Source organism: Triticum urartu, chromosome 6 (genome assembly GCF_003073215.2).
Source record: "Triticum urartu cultivar G1812 chromosome 6, Tu2.1, whole genome shotgun sequence".
Classification (NCBI taxonomy): Eukaryota; Viridiplantae; Streptophyta; class Magnoliopsida; order Poales; family Poaceae; genus Triticum; species Triticum urartu.
The window spans coordinates 33198487-33211768 of record NC_053027.1 but is presented as its reverse complement, the minus strand read 5'-3'; the positions used below and the strand labels follow the sequence as shown (position 1 = coordinate 33211768).

The following is a 13282-nucleotide window of genomic DNA, read 5'->3' as shown; positions in this document are numbered from 1 at the left end:
AGCTATAATTTGACATGTTTTTCTGCAAGACTTCTGAAGAATCTTGCTCATTACCTTCCAACTTTTCCTTGTCTATTTAGCGCCACCGTCATATAGCAGAGATTCAGTTTCCTGCGGCTTGATAGGAACATAAGACGAGTGGCTGAAATTGAGTACCCTGTTTCAGTGAGCAAAGAGCAAGGGAAATTTTCAGACATAGAAGAGAGAATTTCGTACAGATGAAACTTATTTAGTACCAGTAGCAAACGTTCAGCAGGTGGCAAGCATTCACAAGATCAATTGCGGACAGCCATACGTAGAACAAGAGAATTACTAAGATTCCCACATGAAATCAGAGATACAATGGCGCTCTTGCTCGACGAATCTGACGAAAGGGCAACTACCTACAGACTACTCATGTTGTCCATGAGAAATGGAACAGAGTACGCACTGGCTAGACTTGGGGATGGGGACGGCTACTCCTTGGTGGCTGCGGTCTTCTTCTTGGGGGACTTGGCGGCGGTCTTCTTCTTGGGCGACTTGGTGGACTCCTTCTCGGCGGCGGCGGGGGACTTCTTGGGGAGCAGCACGGAGTTGATGTTGGGGATGACGCCGCCGTGGGCGATGGTGACGCCGGCGAGCAGCCTGCCGAGCTCCTGGTCGTTGCGGACGGCGAGCAGCAGGTGGCGCGGGATGATGCGCGTCTTCTTGTTGTCCTTGGCCGCGTTGCCGGCCAGCTCCAGGACCTGCGATTCATATCAACCAAGAACGGAATCAGTTAACTGTCAAGCACAAGAGGAACAGAGCAGCAGAACAGAGGCTCGAGGGCAGCGAGCGAAGATCTGCGGCTACCTCGGCGGCGAGGTACTCGAGGACGGCGGCGAGGTAGACGGGGGCGCCGGAGCCGACGCGCTGGGCGTAGCGGCCCTTCTTGAGGTAGCGCCCGATGCGGCCCACGGGGAACTGGAGCCCGGCCTTCACAGAGCGGGTCACCGCCTTCTTCCTCTCGCCGCCCTTTCCTTCCGGCCATCTTCTTCTTGCTGCTTCTCCGGCGACGGGGTGTCCCTCTCGAGGTGTGGGGAACAGGGGTGCTGGATCGGGGGTGATGCGCGCTGCTCTATGAGTTTGTGGGTTTGAACGGCGCCGGTGGCGCGGCTTTTATTGGAGACGGGAGCTTCGCTCGAGGGGGAGCGATCCGTGGGAGCACTTGATGGACCGATCAGAGCGCGGGGATTTGCTATACAACACACCTCATCAACTTCGTCGTTGATGGGTGGGATGAGAGTCGCATGACTAAAAGTAGTGGGACTAAAACTTACTAGCCTCACACATGCTTGAATCCAAATACTAAAAAGACTAAAATCAAGTTATTGAGCATTTATTATCCTCCAAACCGTCCAATTCAGAACTCGCATGTGTTAAAGGAAAGGCATTAAATGATGAGAGAGAGGGCTAATACATATTTTAGTAGGTTTCCTATGACTAAAAAATTTTAGCCTCAAGACTAGTCCTAGTCTCTCTTTAGTCAGGAGTGCTTGGAACTTTAGCCTCTAAAAGAGACTATTTTTAGTCAGACTAAAAATAGTCCCTTGGATCCAAGCACCCTCTGAGGCTTGGAATTGAATTTGGTTTGTAATTAAATTGACCTATGTATTGAAATCAGTGGTGGAGGCAGGGGGACCAGCAGGCCCCCCTAAGGGCATCTCCAACAGATTGTATGTAAGTCTTGTTGGTAAAGTGTCCATGTCATCAACCAACAAGCTTTCATACAACTACTCCAATGGGTTGTATGTAAGCTATTCAATAGATGGTGAGAAATTAAATGTGACTGCTCTCTATTTCACCTTGAAGCTTGTGCAAAGGTTGTTGGTTAATCTACATACAACTTTGCTCTCTCTCCATATTTAATACATGACACATCATCACTATGTCCTAGGTGACAAATTTACCAACACCTATCTTACAACTGTTGGAGATGCAAGGCTGGTCATAGTGGGGAGTAACTTAGACTAGTGTCATAGTCTATGTTACTACTTTCATAGTGCAAAGTGTCATAGAAATAGTATCATATATGGTTGCATTTATTAGCTTATACACTCAACATTTCTTGGGAAGCGCTATGTGATGGTAACATAATATGTTACTTCAAACACCTCTCTCCTCATTAACTAGGTGCCACATAAGCAAACTTGTCTCGAGATGTGTTATGTTACTAGGTAAGTTACTCCCACTATGACTAGCCTAAGGCTGGTCATAGTGGGAAGTAACTTAGACTAGTGTCATGCAAATGACACTAGTCTAAGTTATTATCTTTATAATGCAAAGTAACATAATAGTAGTATCATAGATGGCTTTATTTATTAGCTCGTAGACTCATCTTGTCTTGAGAAGCGCTATATTACAGTAAATGTTACTATCTCTCATTAATTACTTGTCACATAAGTATAATTTTCTCGAAGTGCGCTATGTTACTAGCTAAGTTACTCCCACTATGACTAGCCTAATAACAGGGATTTCATGCTAGTTTGCTTATGAACATTACATCATTACTGGTTATTTGATGCTAAACACTCATTTTTCTAAGATTTGGTTCTCCCCAACATGTTTTAGCATCACTCGCCCCCCCCCCCATCACACTTTCCTGGCTCCGCCACTTATTGAAATGACCTTGAATTCTAATTTTGTTGTTTGGTTGTAGGTACTGGTTGGAATTGAGTGGAAAACCATCGGAATCGTGTGGCTGGCAATGTTGCACGCTTCGGCTCACCGTGCGGCACGCAACACGTCTTTGGTGAAAGTGCATTTGTCTTTAAATGGTATTTTGATGTGATGATTATGTGATTATAGTGTGACTAATGAAAATTATTAAGTTTATCTCAGGTAATTGGTCCTTAGATGTTATTTTAAGGAGATGGCGGACCCCACTTCAAAAAGGGAAATGTGTGGTTTTCCATCGACTCAAAGTTTTTTCTTGGTTTCTTTCAGTCATAGGACAATTGTGCTGATAAGAGGGGTCGAGATGCTTGGATGAAAAGTGTGGAAACATGGAAAACCACATACACCAGCCTTCTCATGTTTATCCACCAAATTATTGCCAAAGTCCACCTTATTTGTGTCCAAAACAGCCTACCATGTGCGCACGGGGATCTAGGGGAAATTTGTGTGCACACAGGCTTCTTGTCTCCGTGCACACGAGGCTAGGTCTGAAATTCTCTGGACATCCCGTGCACATGGGTTCGTACGTGCACAAGGGCCCCGGGCACATGGGTATCGCCCGTGCACATGGGTTCGTACGTGCACAAGGGCCCCGGGCACATGGGTATCGCCCGTGCACATGGGCTCTCCTGGCTATCAACAGTTACATTTTTAGGTTCAACTATGTAAAGCCCCTTCTTCCACCATTGCTACACCTTTATTTGCTCAATATTCTTAATCCCTCCATCCAAACTTGTTGGTACTTTAGGATTTGAGAAAGCAAGACCCCAATCTACACTTCCACAAAACCAATTCTTCCCCACTCTTCTTCATCAATAGTTGTTACTCTTGGTGATTGGGCTCCTAGACGATTAGGAGTCAAGGCCCAAAAGCTTCCTTGCTTCTTATGTGCTCCGGGAAGTTTGTAAAGGTGTCATGGTCGCCTTTCAGACCAACCCCGCGTAATTTGAGGCCCGTTCGTTGGGGATGACTCGAAGGGAGAACGTGGTGAGACACTTGGTGGTGCTTCAGAGTTTTGGTTTTGTCACCTCCCTAATAGAGATTAGCATTGTGCAAAGAGTGTGGACATTGGGATAAAATTCATGTCCTCGATTCACTTGTGGTTAATACTTTCCTACACCTTTACTTGCTTTGTATGCTTGTTGTCCCGTTCATTAATTAGATTGTTACCTACCATACTTTGATTTGTGCTTGCCTTCCATACATGTTGTTCTCACCTAGTTGCATATTTAGAGAAGTTGCATTGCCCAAGAAAGCTCAAAATTTGTACTCTCCTATTCACCCCCGCCCCCCTATTCAACGTCTTGATCCTTTCAGTTGGTGTAAGAGTTTTGTCTCTTTATTTGGGCTTAACTGTCTAAAGAGAATATGGTCGATCATGAGGATGGGGATGTGGAGCAACAACCCGCCAGAGGTTCTCTTGGGGCACCTGCCGACATTCCCACCGCCGCACCACTCGTAGCTCCCATGCACGCCGCTACCTTGACCATAGCATACTTTATCATCGACGACCTCCAACAAATGTGCGTGAAGTTGAAGCCCGAGAAGTGCATTTTTGCATGCCCTCCAGGAAGCTCATCGGATTCCTCGTGTCAAGCAAGGGTATCAAGGCTAACCTTGAGAAGAGTGACGCCATCAACCAGAGGCGCTCGCTGATGCGTCTCAAGGAAGTACAATGTTTTGTCGGACTACATGGTGGCTCTAGGGTGATTCATCTCCAAACTCAGGGAGGAGGGTCTCCGTTTGTTCAAAGTCCTCAAGAGATTGGACCCTTTCAAGTGGACCCCGAAGGCCGAGCAGGCATTTTAAGATCTAAAGCAATATCGGTCCTCCCTGCCGATCCTTGTAGTGCTAAGGCCCAAGGAGCTTATGATGTTGTACATCGCACCCGCCCCCATGTCGTGAGCGTGGTCCTTGTGGTGGAGAGGGAAGAGGTGACCAGGTCGAGATCATCGGTCTTGCCTATCTCGCCCCAGATCGACGAGACCTCTCTATGCGCCCCACAAGCAGGATGCTGACACCAGGCTAGCGGCGGCACCCGAGCACGCTCCTTCCTGGTAGGAGCTCCTCATGCAATGTCCCATCCACTTCGCTAGTGAGGTCTTGCGCGACGCCTAGTTGTGGAGGACTGTTGAGTCCACGTGCCCAACTGCAGGCCGGCGCGAGTGGTGTGTGTACGACCCTTTGTGTCTCACCTATCGATGTTGGTTGTAACTAGCACATGCCGATTATTGTGGACAATGGCATTATGATGCTCATAGCGGCACCACACGGGCCACTTGTTCACTTCATGTTTTTTTTTCTTTGGCAATGATGTCCTAATTTTATTTTCCTTTTTGGCTTTCTCTTTTCGGTATATCCTCTCTAGATTTTTTTATTTTGTAGTTTAATCTATCTTAATTTTTCCCGGTTAATTTCTTATATTTTTATTTAACTTTTATTCCATCTTTCGTTTTCTTAGAATTTTTATTTTTTACTTTTTTTAGATATAAAGTATTCTAAAAAATGTTTGAACATTAATAATCTTTGTGAACATTTTTTTTCAAATACGTGGACAATTTTGGTACATAGAAGAATACATTTTAAATTGTATGCATAAAAAATTTGTGAATAACTTTTTAAATTTAAAGTACACCCCGCTTAAATTTCACTATCATTTTTAAAAATGCACGAGAATGCTTTTAAAATATGTGAGCACTTCTTAAAAATCATCATGAATATAGTTTAAAAAGCTCAAACATTTTTTCGAAAACATGTGAAAAGGTTAAATATCGTGAACATTTATCACAATTTTCTTTCTAAATTACCTAAGCTGCTATAGTGCCTAGTGCTACATAGGAACAGGACTCTCGCTTGGAACCGGGAAATTCCAATTCCTCTCAGCGCCTCCCGCCTCATGGGACGATGAAAATTGAGAGCCACGTCACCGATCCGCGTCGTCTCTCTCGCGGATCGCCATCCTGACCGTCCAATCCCGTGCTGATCCAACGGCAGGCTGCCCACTCCTCCCTTGTTAAATCCCCCTTCCGTTCCTCCCCACTCTCAGCACCAGCAGCCGCCGCCACCACAGCTCCTCCTCCATTTCCATCTCAGTCAACTCCATCAACCATGTCCGGCCGCGGCAAGGGAGGGAAGGGGCTAGGCAAGGGCGGCGCCAAGCGCCACCGGAAGGTGCTACGCGACAACATCCAGGGCATCACCAAGCCCGCCATCCGCCGTCTGGCTCGCCGTGGCGGTGTGAAGCGCATCTCGGGGCTCATCTACGAGGAGACCCGCGGCGTGCTCAAGATCTTCCTGGAGAACGTCATTCGCGACGCCGTCACCTACACGGAGCACGCCCGCCGCAAGACCGTCACCGCCATGGACGTCGTCTACGCCCTCAAGCGACAGGGGCGAACCCTCTACGGCTTCGGCGGCTGACCTGCGCCCGCTGCTCCAATCTCCATCTGCTATGGTTTCGTTTCTGAGTGCGTGCGTGCGTTGCTGTTCCATCGGTCTGTGTAGTTAGTGGATGGCGATGGATCTGAATGTAATGGACTTGTTGGTTCTTGCAAGAAATGAATCTGAATTCAATGGAAGTTGTACTGCATCTCGCTATGATTGTACCTTCTGGTTTGTTCCCGTACATTCTGAAATTTATCAGCAAGAACGTCGATGTTGACTCTTTCAGTAATTTTCGCTTCGATTTTTCTTGCTGAATGGGCTCCAAAAAATTCATACCACGCGGCGGCCGGAGGTCCAAAGTCATTCCAGCTCGTTGGTCGTACAGTCGGGGATACGAATATCGCTGCTGCCACCCAGCTCCTGCAGGCCAATCTCAACCCCACGAGCGCTTATCAAGGCATCAGACATGTGGGATGTAAACAGCAGCAGATTGCAACGCCTCTTCTGAACATAAAAGCTGGCTAATCTGCAGTACGTATTAAATTTGTCACCTGCTACTTTGCTACCGGGACACGTTTTTCTCCTCTCTGATGAGGTGTGCTCAAGGCTTCTCTGAGTTGGCTAACATCTGAATAGTAATCATCTTATGGGTTATCTTAAGAAATAAAAACTTTCTCATGGATTTTCCTCCTCACATTTATCACCCACTTTACTTTTAGATTCACAAGCTTTTCACACTGCTATTTTGTGCTTTTTTTTGGTTGAACAAAAGGTGATGCGCCGAAGCAGAACATAATTTTTAGGGAAGCAAACCACATTTGATTGATTGCTGCTAAATATCCCATGTCAAAAATAAAAAAATCAGGAACATTCGATGGGAGGAAAATCAATCGACTGTATGACTGATTCATCAAGAACACAAGCAATCGACCGTCTGAATGCTTGTGTTCTTGTTCCATCGGTCTGTGTGGCTAGTGGAAGGTGATGAATATGAATGCAATGATCTTGGCCGCATCTCTCGATATGTTTGTACCTTCTGGCCATCACCAACTTGTTGCATACTAATTTTCGCAGCAAGAAAGTTGATGATGATTTTTCACTAATTTTTGTTTAGACTTTTTGCTGAATGGGTGACGAAATTCCTGAAAAACTCATGGTACCATGCAGCACGGTCAAAACAAGTTGGCGATTCCATCCTGCCTTCATTGCATTTCATGCGGTCTGTCTACCCTGATCAACTCCCATTTGGGAGGGTGGTGGCAGATTGTGCTCGTTTGAACATACTACTATCTGATGTGAAGATCGCTGCTGCTACCCAGCTCCTCTGCAGCCCTACATGAACATTGGACAGCTACCGCTGGCCTTCTTCACCTGCAAACCCACAAGCGCTTGCTCAAGTTCAGGAGAAGACCTATACCACCAAGGCGGTGTGTGGTCCAGTTTGCCAACTGTTTAGATCCTACTGTAGACGTTATCTCTAGGAGAAGATCTACATCAAGTTCACGAGAAGGCCACCATCTCTTTTTCTGAAGAGGAGCTACAGTTTGCAGACTATTTTGATCCTACCAGATGTTATCTTTGAGGGTTTAATGTATCATGATTCTGTTTCTGTAATATTTTCAGTACTGCTTCTGTGCTTCATGATGAAAATGGATCCGGGAGTGATCCTCATGTTATTCTAATTTTTGCTGGTTATGCAAAAACGTTCTCTGAAATTAAGTGTTTTTTCATCAGTGCTCATCTGTGTTCTAAAACTCTGCAGATGGCTCAGTTTTAGTTCAGTCAAATGGTTGTAGAATTGCCAATTGGTCAACATAAAGCTGAGTAACCTGTACTAACGCGAGAAAAAAAAAATCACAATCATCTTGTGCTACTTTGTCAGCTGCAATTTTGCTACTGGGACATGTTTTCCTCTTCTCATATATGTGGCTTCTGAGTTACGAGGGCAATATGGACATTTAACCCAGATTACTCTTAATGTCGCCGATAAAGTATAGTGTTTCACTCCAGTATTTCCCATCAACTCAAATTTCAAGGCGAGTGTCCTTCTGAATACCTATTTCTGCCATGGTATTCAGTTTTCTGGAATAAACGGCGTTTTGTGTCTTGTTGTTACTAGCCGGAAAAAACACCTTGGATCTTAAACTGAGGAGACAAGCACATGCTGCTTATTGTTTTATTTTCGTAAAGACACCTTATGAAGCTGCTTGTGTTAATGTAGAAAGAAAACTGAATGCAGTTGATACAATGATACTGGCAGAGAAGTGAAAGTTTTTTTTTATGTGTAAGAGACACAAGCACCCGTTAAGTAGCAAGGGACAACGACTTACCTAATGTCAAGATCAACGGCAGAAGCACTGCCAAGTGCCGGAGGAAACCAAGTATCTGCTGTAAAATACGTCTCTTGCACACTCTTACATGTATTCTTTAAAAGGAAAATCATGTAAATCGTAAAATTTAACTATTTAATTATGTAAAAATAATTTTTAACTAATTAATCTAGCAAATATCTTGTGATTTATTTTCACATGGTGTTTCCATACAAATGAAAATTTGCATCTAACGGAAGTAGAATTTGCTTCCAGCAAAACTGTTTTTGACCTACTAGAAACTTTTCTTTTTGGTTCATTCGTAGCAGCAAGCTGTTTCCATCTACTCGAGAATTTCCTTCCATGATAATTAGGTGTGAAATGTTTCGGTTGCAACTGATGGACACTGTTTCAATCATTGTGTCCAATGTTTCCTGGTCATCTATAAACAAATCAGTGAGGTGATTAGATTTGTTTCAGATAAAATGTAAATTTGTTAAAAAATGTCTCCAGAGTTAGGATTCACTGTAAAATTGCATGCACCAATGACCAATCAGTTTACCCTAAAGCTCAAACTTACGGAGAAAGGTGTACTTGAATACTCCCCCTCATGTGTGGCATTCTCAAACCTAAATCAGGGCTGAAAGAGGATTACACTATTTCATTTTAAATTGTAGCAATGGGTCTTGAACTCAAGAACTCTAGGCTCTTTTACACACATGATTTTTCTTTTCTTACTCAACCTCGTTATACTGGTTATTGTCTTCTCTTTTAGTTCTTATAACTTGTGTCTGTAAGAAGGTGACATGTGAGGACCGAACTACCGCAGGTTGACGGCATTAGATGCACTCATGTTTGAAGTAGTTGCGTGTGAGTGAGCGTGACATTGATAGAAGATAAATGGTTCCAGCAACCACATCTTGCACAACTAGCCATTCATATACCACTAGAGATCTAGTGCATCCCTCTGTGCATCACTTGTCATTTCAGCATATATTTTTATTGCCCAACCATCCGTAGAAGAAATTTGTATATGACCACAGATCAAGTGTGTTGCCTCCACTCCTAAGAGTCATTGGGATTCAACGCCTTCACCACCAATTATCAGCAAAGCAACAGAATAAATTTGATCAGGTTATAGCTTGAGATTAGGAGACGTCGGAAACGGAACACTCGGTATGAAATGAAAAGCTAGCGCTTAATAGCGCGAAGGTCTGAGAAGATACCATGCTGCCTCCGTCGATCCTTCCTATTACTATTGATGGCTTCTTCTTCAGGATCAGCAAGAAAAAGAACAACGCAGAGGCTCTTTCTCAATTTGTGTACTATAGTGTGGGCTCTTATATGGCATTTCATCACCGAGGGCAATATCAGGATATGGGCCATCGCTGATGGAGCATAGTGTTTCACTACAGCATTTTACAGCAAATCAAATAGCCATAATTTGAAGCCGAATGTCATATAGCATTTTCTTGCCACGATCTTCATTTTTCTGGAATAAAATGAGACTATGTGTCTTGCTATCACCAGTTAGCCTCTGAATTCTGATGGTGCACCTCAAAGGGAAAAAAACCTGGATATTAAAATGAGGAGACAAGCACATACTGCTCAAGTTTCTTTATCATAGACACGCCTTTATGAATCTGCTTGTATTTAGAAAGGAAACTGATTGCAGTTTTCACACAACTACAAGGCTGCCTATATGGGATGAGAATGTCATAGTAGTGAAAGTTAATGTATGTTTAAGACATAAGCAAGCACCCCAGTTTAGTAGTAAGAGATAACTGCTTGATCTACTGTTAAGATCAATGGCGGAAGCATCGCCAAATGCCAGGAGAAGTCAAGTATCTGACAGGAAAGCATATCTTGCATCAACTTGTATGAAGTAGTTTTAGGGGAAAACTATGTAAATCATAAAATTTAACTATTTCGTTATCCTTTTTGTTTGATAAAAACTACTTCGTTACCTAATAGATTAATGTAGCAAAAATAGTGCTGAAAATGGACACAGCCAAGACATAATCGTAGTTCTTGATTACCAAAGTCATGACAGCCAAAGAAGAGACAGTGATCCATTCCATTCTCTTCCTTTCTACGCGTGCCTGAATTAAGTGAGCAGGAGCATACTGAACGGTGTGATACATATAGCTACCTGAAATGGTTCGGAGCAACATCACTAAGAAGACACCTTCTTAAGTTAAGGCTCCCAAGACAGCAGCTTCGCGATTATACAGCACATGAGCAGGGAACAGATTGAACTGAACTGAAGCGCATATGAACATCATTCACGTTCATCAGATTCATTAGCACCATTTGCAGCAATTCTGAAAACTGACACGGCCGAGACATTCACTGAAGCTGAAACCAGGCAATTTTGGAAATGTTTTCAGCGAGAAATCTATCCAGTGGGATTAACCATTGGATCTGATGCGCCATAGTGTCATTTATCGAGCATTTGTCCGGACGAAATGTAGGACTTTCTTCTGCTGGGCTTGAGGATTATAATCAAAGATTAGCATAACAATTGATGAAACATGTCAATTACACTGCAGTTTATAGTGAGGAAAATTTAAGAAAATCTGTCACCCAGGGGAGAAATCCCCACCAGAATTTGATCTCATTCAAAGAAAATATTGATCCAATTTATAAGAGAAACAGGGTCGAAATCCTTGATCTCATTTATGAGGAAAACCATACAGCACGAGGGACAACACAGCATGCCAGCAATGGAAACACAAAACACCCCCAAGTTACAGCACAATGCAAAAGCCAACTACCAAAGGACAGGTGGAAGCGGGTGCAGCACAGATTATGAAATAACCATCAAGAAGGCATAAGTAGCAAGACATATTAGCACAGGCCTTGCTAGCAAAGTTGCAAGCCAGCGACTAATAGCTTTGCTAAATACTACTCCTAGTACAAAGTCTACAAGCCGAAAGATAATCAATCTCGGCAGAGATGCAACAAGCAAGTTATATCAATAGAAAGAAGCTGCCCAAAACCATTACTGACAAAGCCACCAATGAATAATGAGCACTAGTGATGAAATGCAGCAAATGCAATGGTTCAGACTAACACCCAAGACATGCTGTAGGACTGACTATGTTGACAAGCCAGTGACGTTCAGTAGGCAGCAACACTGCAACGAATTTCAGAAAGTTCAGTAGACAAACAAAAATATCAAACCACTGACCTTCAAAGTATAATGGAATGTGACATTAGCATGACAGGGTAGTAACCAAAGTACGTATGACATCAGATGGAACAAACTTCGACAATCACCTTCGATCCAGCAAAGAAACCATTCATTGACATTTCAGGATTACGAACAACAAAATGCGTCAGAAGAACACAAAATGGAGAGAGATCTGACAGCCAACTTTCATTCAGATTGCTGATGACAACAAGATGGTAACATCAGACACATCCAACATCACATTAGCCGGAGCGAGGGATCTTCCTACCACTGACAGCAGATCAGTTCACCACGCAACACATGCTGAGAAGAAGAAGCTGACAACAACACCTCTACACCTGAAGATCAGCGCACAGACACTGCGAAAGAAGCAGACACTATCCTAGGCCCTCTCGCCCCGGATGCGTCTTGCGAGCTGGATGTCCTTGGGCATGATGGTGACGCGCTTGGCGTGGATGGCGCAGAGGTTGGTGTCCTCGAAGAGCCCGACGAGGTACGCCTCGGCGGCCTCCTGCAGCGCGGAGACGGCGGAGCTCTGGAAGCGGAGGTCGGTCTTGAAGTCCTGCGCGATCTCCCGGACGAGGCGCTGGAAGGGCAGCTTGCGGATGAGCAGCTCCGTGCTCTTCTGGTACTTGCGGATCTCCCGGAGCGCCACGGTGCCCGGGCGGAAGCGGTGCGGCTTCTTGACGCCGCCGGTGGCCGGCGCCGACTTGCGCGCCGCCTTGGTGGCCAGCTGCTTCCGCGGCGCCTTGCCGCCGGTGGACTTCCTCGCCGTCTGCTTCGTGCGGGCCATCGGGTTTGCTTGGTGGATTGGCTGGGAGATTGGGGATTGGGGATTGGAGTGGATGGAGAATGGAGCCGATTCGGGGAGCGTTTTAACGAGGAGAGGCGTGGGCGGCGGGTGGGCGCGGGCGAGCGTTTTCGGCGCTCTGGTGTTTCGGGAAGGGGAGGTGGGCTTGGAGCGTTGGATCCGCGGGGAGTGGACGGTGAGGATTTGGTGTCACGCGGATCGTGGGGGAGTGATCCGTGGCGTGAGGGCTTCTGCGTTCCCATTGGTTAGCTGCTTTTTCGATTGGTTGGTTGGTAGCCGGCGCAGGTGCAAGATCATTACCAATTGTAGTTTTTTTAGGGATATCACCTTTTTTTTTGAGAAATTAACGGATATCACCAATTCTAGTAAAACGGATGTGCCCAAAAAACTGTCGTTCGAGATAGTGTGGGCCGAAAATACTGCTCAACAAACCGATAATTCAAACAATGCTCAAAATGGTGAATAGTAAAATAAAAAAATTGCAGACAATTCACAGAATCAGATTATTATTTTTCATCCAAGATGCTTGTATGCGTGATGTCCCTGCAAAATTTCGAGGTGTTTGGAAATTCGAAAAGCTTATGGCAAAAGCGAGAAAATTGGTTGTGAACAATGTCTTTTTTAAATGTTCCTCAAACACCTGGAGTTTCTTTTTCTGCCACCTCCTCGAATGTCCAAACTTCATCAAATTTTGCACGGGCATCACGCGCAAGAGCATCAGCATGCAAAACAAGATTTTTTTTAATTTGTTTCATATTTTTGCGATTCTATTGTTCATCCCCTGAGCCCGGGTGCATATTAATTAGCCGCGTCCTCAACAAATTCTCTATTCCTATTTTTAAGTTGAAAATTCCCTATTCATATTTGGTGCCCAAAAAATGTTAGAAC

The 13282-nt window shown here is 44.7% G+C and overlaps 3 protein-coding genes across 3 annotated transcripts; 1 reads left to right on the top strand and 2 right to left on the bottom strand.

Moving 5' to 3' along the window:
* Nucleotides 1–296: 296 nt before the first annotated feature.
* LOC125516483 (protein H2A.6-like) lies at nt 297–4330 on the bottom strand. The gene is made up of 3 exons (XM_048681913.1): nt 4311–4330; nt 832–1096; nt 297–725 (listed from the first exon to the last, which is right to left on the bottom strand). Exons 1-3 carry the CDS (start codon nt 4328–4330, stop codon nt 456–458), a joined length of 555 nt encoding a protein of 184 aa, XP_048537870.1. The 3' UTR covers nt 297–455.
* Nucleotides 4331–5736: 1406 nt separating this feature from the next.
* LOC125515891 (histone H4) lies at nt 5737–6283 on the top strand. Its single transcript, XM_048681382.1, has one exon. It carries the CDS (start codon nt 5803–5805, stop codon nt 6112–6114), a length of 312 nt encoding a protein of 103 aa, XP_048537339.1. The 5' UTR covers nt 5737–5802; the 3' UTR covers nt 6115–6283.
* Nucleotides 6284–11756: 5473 nt separating this feature from the next.
* LOC125515888 (histone H3.2) lies at nt 11757–12442 on the bottom strand. The gene has a single exon (XM_048681380.1). It carries the CDS (start codon nt 12374–12376, stop codon nt 11966–11968), a length of 411 nt encoding a protein of 136 aa, XP_048537337.1. The 5' UTR covers nt 12377–12442; the 3' UTR covers nt 11757–11965.
* Between the last annotated feature and the right edge of the window lie 840 nt (nt 12443–13282).